At 42.0% G+C, this 11,429-nt stretch overlaps 1 protein-coding gene across 2 annotated transcripts in view; it reads left to right on the top strand.

Annotated features, from left to right (window-relative positions):
- gnal (guanine nucleotide binding protein (G protein), alpha activating activity polypeptide, olfactory type) overlaps positions 1-11,429 on the top strand; it is a 47,352-nt gene that overhangs the window by 33,222 nt on the left and 2,701 nt on the right. For both annotated transcript variants that reach the window (XM_048265928.1, XM_048265929.1), the window contains exons 6-11: positions 4,865-4,919; positions 5,357-5,430; positions 7,696-7,754; positions 8,980-9,100; positions 9,484-9,614; positions 11,308-11,375. In XM_048265928.1, the coding sequence (XP_048121885.1) occupies positions 4,865-4,919; positions 5,357-5,430; positions 7,696-7,754; positions 8,980-9,100; positions 9,484-9,614; positions 11,308-11,375 (508 nt within the window). The remainder of the gene's footprint in view (positions 1-4,864; positions 4,920-5,356; positions 5,431-7,695; positions 7,755-8,979; positions 9,101-9,483; positions 9,615-11,307; positions 11,376-11,429) is intronic.

Here is an 11,429-nt window from a genome sequence, read left to right as displayed (position 1 = left end):
CAGTGGTTGCTCAAAGTGTGCTTGTAAACATGAGGGTTTTCCAGAAGGGCCCGGCTTCTCTAGCCAGAGGCTCCAGGCTCATGGGCGTCTGGCGGTCCAGGTACGGGCTAGCGCGGGTGTTTACCCTGGGCTGCCTTGTGTAGTCTGGCCTAGGCTAAGGACTCTTCATTCCCAGGGGCTATTTTAAGGCCTGTTGCCCCCCTCCTCTTCCAGCTGGGTGGTTGGATGGGGAGGAGAAAGGGGGGTGGGGGGTTAGGAGTTTTGAGGTGCCGGTCCTCATCTGTTTAATGTATCTGTCAAGATGCAAAATGGCCTCGTCTTCCCTGATATAAACTCACCGTCTGCAGGGGGAAAGGCAGAATAAAACAGAGAAGAGGGGAAGAAGGTGAGAGAAGGATAGAGAGAGAGGGAGGGAGAGAGGGAAAGAGTGGGGAGGCTTTTTGAGGTGATTGAAATAAATCCTTGGTGTTGGTTGCATCACATGTTTATGTGGCCGTCGCAGTGGATTGTTTCGTGGCCAGATGCTGCTTGGAATATTGACCATTGTTGGACATGTTTGGTAGCCCCTGGTCACAGTCTCTGTGTTTTTGGAGATATTTTCAAAATTGGAAAAGAATGCCTCTCACACGTGTACACAAAATAGCTTGGCCACACACACACACACACACGCATATGTGTGCAGACATACTCACACACACAAAGTGAGGGACCGTTAACTTTAAAGGGAATTATTGAAGTTAAAGGAAAACCCGAGCAAACCCATTGTATTAGTTTATTGTGTGTGTGTGTGTGTGTGTGTGTGTGTGTGTTTTAGATACTGAAGCAGCCTTTAGTTTGTTCTCTGCTGTTATCCATTTGTTGTTGATCTGACACTCACACATACTTGTGAATTATTGAACATCTCAGCATTCCATCATTCATTGTGAAGGAGCCTGTTTAAACCATGAGCTTCCTAGAATATCCCAGTAAGCCCAGTATGTTCCTGGAATACTCTCTGAACACCAGGTTGTTTTCATGGACCTTACAACTGCATCTTGTCTCAATATTTGTATGATATTGTAAAAGAACACCTTAAAGTGACAAAAGGGAAAATATGTTATTTTTGTGAATGTACTTCTCTGTGTGTGTGTGTCCGTATCTGTGTGCGTGTGTAGGGGTGTATGTTTCCGTGTGTGTGTGTGTGATAGAGCACTTGTCATGTTCCGGTGAATCACTGGTTACCTCTAAACTGGACGGCAGAAGTCATAATAAAAGTTATGCGCATTAGAAACCATTCCAAGATCAACAGCCATGTTTTTAAAAAAAAATCACCTCTTCGCTGAAGGCGCCCCCTGCTCTTAGAGTTGGCATGGAGGGTTTAAATGGTGTTCAGTAACTAGGCCACCGCATTGATAGTAGCTGTTCAGAAGTTGGAAAGTATCGATTGGTGCTTCTCAGCCAATTAACAGCGTCGTTCCTCATTAAAGGTCAAGCCCATTGGCCTGTGCTGGACAAATAGGTCAGCCATTGGAGAGACGTGGATCTCACAGGGTCCTCGGGGCAGAGGTGATCGCTGCCGGCCGGCCACAGAACTGAGAACTCTCACAGACAGTCCCTCATTCATTAACATGTCCTGAAACAAAAGCAGTTCCTCAAATGGATAGTTCCCATATTTGATTTTGATCGGCTAAGCCAACGTAAAACAACTTTGCAAACTTCCACCTGTGTCCGTATTCAATTTGTGTAACTACGTTACGCTGCTGCATCTTTTTGTTTCTTGTTTCTTTTGTATTTCAGAATAACTTTTTTTGTTTTTTAGTGGAAGAATGGCAATTAATATTGATAAGTGATTGCGTTATTGTGCATATAGTGTATTTACTTGAATTTACTTTACTTGAAACGTTGCCAGGTGTATGTACTAACTATTTCAGAAATGCAGCAAGGCCCATGATGCTATAGGTTCCAGTGATTTGAGAATGGCTAAGGGGCTAAGGGTCATTGTCTAAAACTCCCCTTAGCTATTTAAAATCACTGTAACATATAGCCACAAAGGGCTTCTTGCTTAATTTTAGCATAGTAAAATACATAGAACATGTCAGAACTTCTGTCAGAGCATCATGTTATTAGATGAAGGACGAGGGGGTGGGGTCATAAAACTCTTTGCTGAGAACTTTTCTTTGAGAGAACAGATTTTCTACTTTTAACGTGAGTGTTGTGTTTTGATTTCCATGGCAACTAGTGTTGAGATGATGGTTTTATGGTGATGGTTTTATTGACTATAACTGGTAAACATTTGTTCACAGAACGACATTTCCTTCCCAAAGTGAAAAATGTCAAAGGTCTCTCTGAGTGGGCTGGGGAATGTAATATGGATTCAGCAATTCATGGTTAAGCTGCCTTTTAAGTCATATGCTTCCATTTCTGCCATTGAATATTTGCAGAATAAATTATTGGAGTTTAACATTCATTTAGTAGTAGAAAATTATTTTGTATACAAATTTTGTAAACATCAAGTCAAGTTTCACCTGAGATTAATCAGTCAGATTAATATTCCACCAAGGCAAGTAAATGGATATAATTACACTCTATTTATGTATAATTGCACTCACTGTATAGTGGTAAGAAAAGAATCATGAGTATTTTCATTTATATAATATATGCATTGAAGGGGTTAGGCATTAATATTGACCCCTGAGAGAGCCCAAAGAGTATTGGTGGTTGAATAGTGTTGAATATTTACTGAGATGAGCTATAGGAAATTGGCTCCTATTTGTTTACCGGAAGGTTCAGGCGAAGTTTAAAGGTGAACTTTAGCGATAGCTGCTTGCGCCCGTGGCCAGCAGGATGACTTTAAACACACCAGATAAGACACAGACACAGGTGACAGAGGTTTGTAACCAACTGTGTTAACATGCCCGTCACACCTGTGATCTGTCAACACCTGTCACACCTGTGGCGATGGAACACTTTTGGTGACACACTCCACTATGTCCTCTGAACTTGACCCGTGTGTTGAATATTCAGTTTTGAATCTTACAGGGAGAAGCACTCCTAACATCCCACACCCTAGTTGTAATTTCAGCACTGACCAGTTGGGAGTTCTACTCTGGAATAGGTGTGTAAGGCCCTGTCTGGTTTGTGTTTGGGCACCATCTGGTGGCGAATAGAGGGAATGACTGTGGTCAAGGTTATCCGCTGTTGAGGCGAATGCTATAGACAACATGTGCAGTAACAGACAACACAGGCCTTATGGCTACAGTGTTGCATGGAAAAGCCATCCACCCATAAATATCATCCGATGATTGTGACAGTTCTTCACAGGGTCATCGGATTACCTGAAAATTGCTAATAAGGAGCCGTGCAATGTGTTTTCTTCCATGGCTATGTTGCTGCCTGTTTTGGGGCCCATATATCTCACATAGTAACATCTGGCTGGTTCTTACTAGGGGTGTAAAGGTACAGGTATGCACACCGAACCGTTTAGGTACAGAATGTTAGCTTCAATACAGATGTGTACCGAATGTTCCAAGTCTTTAACAGTAACATCAACAGTAGGCTTTTTGCATGTGTTCTCATTCGAGTTCCCACAAACATATTAAGTAGCGGACCATATGTCAGTTTAGTCAATTAATGTTAAAAAACATTTGACACCTTTTCACAATACTATTCCCGTTGCGCATCAGCAATATTGTCAGTCTTCACTCTGTTAGGCTTGCAGTACCAACAGGCTTACCGTACCGAAAATGAACCCAACCGTGACTTCAAAATGGAGGTACACACCGAACTATGATTTTTGTGTACCGTCACACCCTTAGTTCTTACTGGTTCTGTTCCAATCTGCTGGTTCTTGGCCATAAATGTTCTTTGTCTCCTAGTTTTCTTGTGGTAGTGTTTGTTTAGTGGTTGAGGTCAAATTGTCCATTTGTAGGTTGATGGAGATGGTAGATGTAGATAGTTCTACAGTAGGCTACATGCCCAACATCTGTAGACTGTTAGTGAGATACTGAGCTCTATTGCACATACTCTTTCAAGTGTAAACATACACACACACACACACTCTCTCACTCTCACACTCTCTCTCTCTCATCATTCTCTCTCTCTCTCTCTCTTTAAAGGCTGAATATGCCTCTGCCACACTTTCAGTATAATACCAGTAAAAGGTCAAACATGCCTGTGAAGGCCACTGAGTGTGTTGGAGGAATACATTGGTTATGTGACAACAGGAGTGTTTGAGGAAATCCACGGCTCAAACTGGGTGTCTGATGACAAATGATGGGGAGATGGTGTGAAGAAAAAACCTGCTGTAGTCTGCGGTATTGATCATATCATACAGATGTCTGAAACACTACCTACACTCTCTCACACACACACACACACACACACACTCCATGCTCCATCAAATTCTGTTGAAGTTGTGAGCGACAAAACTTTGTGTGGTTGTGTGTGGGCAAGAGAGAAGGACAGGAAGTTTGAGAGTGGTGTGTAGTACCTAAATGTGTGTGTGTGTGTGCATGTGTGTTAGCACGCCACTATGGCAACCAGCATGGGGAATGTGTGAAAAGTAACACTTTCCCTGTGGAAGTTGCATCCTAGTGTCCCGCCAGTGCAGTTTACCCCAGCGTGGCAACACCACAGCAGGCCCGCAGGCTCTAAAGATGGCAGACACTACCATGGCAACGGCAGAGCACATACATTCAGGGAGTTCAAAGGTCGCTTGGTGTGTGTGTGTGTGTGTGTCCAGATCAGCTGTAGGCGGCATAGGGTCTGTGACTCCTAAAACAGTCCTTCTCTCCTCTCTGTCTGTGATGTCTCTCTTAACTTGTGCTCAGCGATGGTGGGAATCATTCGTCTTCTCTTCTTTCTGTCTGTCTCTCCCTTTCTGCAGCTTCCTGGACAAAATTGATCCTGTTAGTCAGCCAGACTACACTCCAACAGATCAGGTTGGTGCCAGTCCCAGACAGCAATACCAGTCTATGGATGTTGTCTTCCTTCTCTTTTAGTCTGCCTATATTGGTTAAGTATACTGACTATATATGTATTTCCATCAATATATATGTAATTTAAAACATTTTACTATAAATACTGTGGGAGAGTGTATGTTTAAAAGTGCTTCCTCATGTAGCCTACTCATATATTTTTTACTTGGTCCCCTCCATGTGAAACCCATTGAGTTGTATGAAAACAATATTGTATTGTATTGTAAATTGTATCTACACAGCGTGTGCGTGTGTGTGTGTGTGTGTGTGTGTGTGTGTGTGTGTGTGTGTGTGTGTGCATGTATGTGTGTGTGTGTGTGTGTGTGTGCGTGCGTGCGTGCGTGCGTGTCACCCTCTTAGCCCTGACCTCTGTTGTATCTCTTTCTATTTCTCCTGTGCAGGACTTGCTCCGCTGCAGAGTTTTAACTTCAGGGATTTTTGAAACGCGATTTCAAGTAGACAAAGTGAATTTTCAGTAAGTGATGATGATGATGATAATAATAATAATACAATGTAATTATATAGCACTTTTTTAGCACAGAACACAATGTGCTTTACAGAAAAACAACCAAAACAAGCAATAGTAATAATACAAATAGTAATAAATTAAAAGGGTAATAAAAATAGTAATACATAAAAGAGTAAGCTTCCAAAGGCAAAGAACAACAACAGCAAAAAAAAACTAAATTGACGTAATTAGCAGAGACCCAGATGGACTCACTCACTTATTATGGAAGGCAGTTGTATACAAATGTGTCCTGTAATGGCCCCCGTCATTTCCTCATTCATCCCTGCTCTGCTTTGTGTGATACAGCACATATTTGCTGAAGGTCTAATACAGACGTATTGGTTACGCATGTGTTTCTACTCCATACAGACCTTTATTGAGGAGGTTCAACTAAATAGGCAAATTAAGGAAGGGAATTATTTCCAGCGCTCATGTTGATCACTGTGTGAGTGGTAGTACTTCACAGAAGGTCCAAAGCCAGTTAGACTGCTCTGGTAGCATGTGCACTAATTGTGCAGTACATCAGGTTCTCCCAGCAACAGGGGTTTTGCCACAAGAGGGCGCTGTGTCACTGTAAATGCTCACAACGTCTCAGTAGATAGTGATCGTGTCACCATAGAATAGAAATCAGATAACTATTGACGGGTCATGGAATTTATGGAATATCATGGAATTTTAGAAGTCTATTCCAGACATGGAAAGTCAGGGAATTTGATCATTCTTGGGGCAAAGTCATGGAATATCAGGGAATTGTTTAAGTGTTGTAGCAGTTCAAAATTTACTTGCCAAAATACATTAATACACATACGGTATAATTCCACACAGAATTGGTCTATATCTGGTTATTAGCTTTACTGCTTGTTTGAGTAGTTGTGGTTAGCCCAACTTTGTTCAGTGTGAGCTATTCTAATAACCAACTGACCATAGGAGAGCTCCAGGCCTTGGGTTTCTAGCAAAGTAGAGTTGTTTGATTTAAGATAGTAAGAAGTAGTATATACGAGACAAGTTATATGCTATTATTGCATCCATAGCTGCCCACGTCAAACACCTTTCCTAACCCACCCCGCTGACTTGCTCACTCCCCAAAAACAGGCAGCGTCACCACATGGTTATAGGTGTTGGCGTGGCAGTGGTGGAACAAGTTGGCCAAGTGTATTCATGCTGCTGAGGGCCTTGTAGTCTGCGTAAACAAATGAAGATCCATCTCTTTTGTGAACCCAAAAACACCTTGCATAGCTTCATCTCTATAATCGTAACAGGAACAAAAAAAACTTTTCACACATTTTCAAGGAGTGTTTGTTTTAATCCAGTACAGCTCTCCTTGGGTCTTGGCTTAGGTGACATTGATTTAGAATTGTTCCAGTTGCTTTCTCTAGAGTGCCATGGGCCATTTGGTGCTGTATAACAGTACTTCTTTTTGTTCAATGAAATGAATTGAATTGAAATGAAATGAATTGAATTGAATTGAATTGAATTGAATTGAGCATGTCTTCCCACCAATGGCCATTCATTCATTTCCCACTCTAAAAAGCTTGAAAAAACCTATCTATCTAAAGATTCTTGAAAGCTCTGCGACTGCACTGACATCTTTGGTCAGTATATTGTACCATTCTTTATACATTAGGTCATGGAATTTCATTTTTTTTTTTTGTCAGGGAAAAGTCATGGAATTTTATATTTTCCTTACAATGGGACTGTATTGATAATGAACATGACAGTAACTACACAGGGTTTCCATGGGGTCTTATAAAAAAGTCTCATATTTAATCATCTCAATTATAAGCCTTATAAAGTCTTAAATACGTCCAGGTAATGCTTATTACTAGGTCTTAAATTACATATAGTTATGTCTTAAATTGGCATGTACCACTTCTTAAGTTTTCGTTTTTTAATTTTTGTTGAGAAATGTTTTGGCGGCATTTATAGTGGGTTCTGAGTGTTGTAGTTCTTTCTTAAGCATCCCGGTATTAACATGGTCCAATAAAACTACTACTTTGAAAGTGATTCTGGGACTCAAATTATCTCTACTTTTTCACACATCATGTAGGTCTTAAATTAAATTCATAATAGTCTTAAAAAGTCTTAAAACGTCTTGTTTCTAGAACCAAAACATGATATGCAACAACATATCAGTGATGTGAAATTTAAGTGAATGTGAGCTATTGACACTCAGTGCTGTTGTATGAATTAGAGGACTAACATAGAGGTTCTCTTCTTTTTTCTCTTTTGTAGCATGTTTGATGTTGGTGGGCAGAGAGATGAGAGAAGAAAATGGATTCAATGCTTTAACGGTGAGTACCAATGTCAAGGAATCGATTTCCTCACCTTCCTCAAATCCCACATGAATATGAAAGCAGACAGAAGTAACTGGCATCTTCAACCAACCAGTGGTCTGTGAAAGTATTCCTGGTGCTCCCTGACCATGCATTTCTGATGGATCTCCAATGTGATGATCACAATTGTTCTATTCAGTGGTGGTCCTAAAGTTGCTTTCTTTGTCAGAATGATGGTCTGTGGATCTAACCTGACTCTCGCCAGATGAATTTCGTCACATCTATGAAACTCCCGCCCTGCGTCCTGATTGGCTCTACCATAAAATCTGGTGCTGAAATCACTCTCAACGGAACCGATCCCAGATGGATGTGAGTGGAGCTAGGCGGAGGCGAAATTCATCTGGCGAGAGTCGGCTTACTGTGGATCACCATCAGTTGAAAACCGCTAGTCAAGTGCTAAACCTTGTTTGTTTGTTCTCTACTCTTTGCGGTAGAGAGTTGTTTTGGCTCATTAAATATTTATACACACATATTACTCAGCTCTCTCTTGTGGGCCATTAAGTGCTCCTCAAGCACAATGTGGGGTAAGGTGATTAGTCCATTTGCCACTTAAACACAGACTGATATAAGTTACTCAGAGGATGTCTCCGTCATGTGAGTAAACATGAATGTGGTTTGACGCGACTCAATTAGTACTAGCTATGGACCTCTCTGATGCTCCTCTTCAACAGTAAGCACTTATGAATGCTTTAGCTCCGTAAGCCTCAGCTCACATAAGTAATAGTGCACTTAACAGTGATAGATGGGCACGGTCATTGCTGGAATGGCGTTCCCTTCCTTTGCTTTGCCTGAAGATGAAATAAATCTGTCTCCTTTGGACCTCGTCTGAAACATACGTGCCATATCTGATGAGTCTGCTTTGAGTTTCTGCTGTTATCTGCATGAACAAATCCACCCAGTGGGTATTCCTGTGCCACTCCTTTTGTGCATCTGGGCTCAGGATGATTCCCAGCATACACTACTACTCTGTCATGCCCTCTGAACTGTGTGTGTGTGTGTGTTTGTGTGTGTGTGTGTGTGACAGCGCACATGTTTGTGTGCATGTGCATGTGTGTAGATTTGGCTTTTAAGTGTGTGCTATGCCTTAATTATTAAGGCTTAATGCATCTGCCTTAAAATAAAACACTACAGAAGAGATGTAAAAACTTCCCCTTGTCCTCTTCCTCCTCCTCCTCCTCCTCAGATGTCACAGCCATCATATTCGTTGCTGCTAGCAGCAGCTACAATATGGTCATAAGGGAAGACAACAGCACCAACCGGCTCCGGGAATCTCTGGATCTCTTCCGGAGCATCTGGAATAACAGGTTTCTAACTCCCTCCTCCTTCATTCCTGCAGTCTCTCACATTCAGTCCAGCCAAACGCGCCAGTCTAGCTCGCCAACTACCTGCTCCAGATATGTGTGCAGAAATCAAATAGTCCTACATTGTGGAAAGTGTTTTGTGACAAAATGTAATCATTAAAAAAATGAACACACTGTGCTGAGCACAAAGGTTAAATGAAAATGTAAATGTAAACACAAGAATGTGAACTAATGGTGCAGTGCAGTATATCCTGCATATTACTTAATCTACACTAGCAGTTTGGGCAGTATTGTTCTTGCCCATTCCATGTTCATCAGATGGCACGGTCAGTGTGATATTGTTGTCAAACGTTTGCTTTCGCTCTCTCTCCCCCTTTCTCTGTCAGATTTCTGCGAACTATTTCTGTCATCTTGTTCCTGAACAAGCAGGACATGCTTGCAGAGAAGATCCTGGCGGGCAAATCCAAACTTGAAGACTACTTCCCAGACTACACTCGCTACTCCCCTCCGACTGATGGTACAGCCCATACTGAAATCCCCACACACACACACACAGACACACACACACTTGAACGAACATCAACAGCAGCCACAGATACGCATCTGTTGAGATAGAATCGCTTACGAGATAAGCATCTCTTGCCGTCCGATCTAACCACATGCAGTTTCCACCACTGCATGTGAATAGTCTCTTTTGTTTCCTGTATGCAGAACTGTCCGTAGCCTGGTGAGGTCATCTATGGTCAGACAGTTGTGTCGAGGCATTCAGTTTTCATGCACAACATCCTGTCGTTGTGCAGACAACTTTTTAGCTCAGTGTGAACTATTCTAATTAACAACTGACCATAGGAGAGTTCCAGGCCTTGGGTTTCTAGCAAAGTAGAGTTGTTTGATTTAAGATAGTAAGAAGTAGTATATACGAGACAAGTTATATGCTATTATTGCATCCATAGCTGCCCACGTCAAACACCTTTCCTAACCCACCCCGCTGACTTGCTCACTCCCCAAAAACAGGCAGCGTCACCACATGGTTATAGGTGTTGGCGTGGCAGTGGTGGAACAAGTTGGCCAAGTGTATTCATGCTGCTGAGGGCCTTGTAGTCTGAGTAAACAAATGAAGATCATGTCTTTTGTGAACCCAAAAACACCTTGCATAGCTTCATCTCTATAATCGTAACAGGAACAAAAAAAAACGTTTTACACATTTTCAAGCAGTGTGCCACAGGTCATAGAGTCAAGGCATGTTTGTTTTAATCCAGTACAGCTCTCCTTGGGTCTTGGCTTAGGTGACATTGATTTAGAATTGTTCCAGTTGCTTTCTATAGAGTGCCATGGGCCATTTGGTGCTGTATAACAGTACTTCTTTTTGTTCAATGAAATGAATTGAATTGAATTGAATTGAATTGAGCATGTCTTAAAGGAAAATTCCGGTTTTTAGCACTTTAAGGCCCTTTTCTGGTTTGTTTTGGATGAACTAGACTAGTGGACATCGAAATGTTGACGATTGGTCCTGTCTCGACTTTTCTGACTCGTTTTGAATCGCCTTTGACTTCTCAGGGTGGCTGGCAATGGGCATACTGTAGGCTACTCAAACATGTCCTAAAACAACCCTTAACGTTCGTTTTCAAAACTGTGCAACTCACCGAGTGGTTTGTGGTGTTCGTTGATTATTAAAAGCAAATATATCGGCGCAAATATATTGACCTATTCACAACTGCTCAATATTTGAACCTGAAGCATAGACGGTGGCGCATCTATCAACGTGCAATGAGTCTTCCAACAGAAATCAATGGGATTTTACAAAATGCCAAATAAAACACGACAGAAACTGTATTTCGCTACGCTACTTGTTTTGGAACATCAACGAACACCACTAACCACTTGGTGAGTTGCACAGTTTTGGAAACGAACGTTAAGGGTTGTTTTAGGACATGTTTGAGTAGCCTACTACAGTATGCCCATTGCCAGCCACCCTGAGAAGTCAAAGGCGATTCAAAACGAGTCAGAAAAGTCGAGACAGGACCAAACGTCAAAATGTCGGTGTCCACCACTCTAGTTTATCCAAAACAAACCAGAAAAGGGCCTTAAAGTGCTTAAAATCGGAATTTTCCTTTAAGATGTTTCCCACCTGCCCAGTTGTTTGTCTGTTGTGTCCTTCCTCATGTGTAAATCACTGTGTGTGTTTCCTCCCCTGTGTCTTGGACCACCAGCTGCTGGTGACCCAGGAGAGGACCCGAGAGTCACCAGAGCAAAGTTCTTCATCCGGGATGAGTTCTTGGTGCGTGTCCATTATCCCCTCTCCACGCCACACTGCTCTTCTTCATACACTATC

This window comes from Alosa alosa, chromosome 16 (genome assembly GCF_017589495.1).
Source record: "Alosa alosa isolate M-15738 ecotype Scorff River chromosome 16, AALO_Geno_1.1, whole genome shotgun sequence".
Taxonomy (NCBI): Eukaryota; Metazoa; Chordata; class Actinopteri; order Clupeiformes; family Clupeidae; genus Alosa; species Alosa alosa.
The sequence above is the reverse complement of the archived record's forward strand: the minus strand, read 5'-3'. Positions and strand labels throughout refer to the sequence as shown.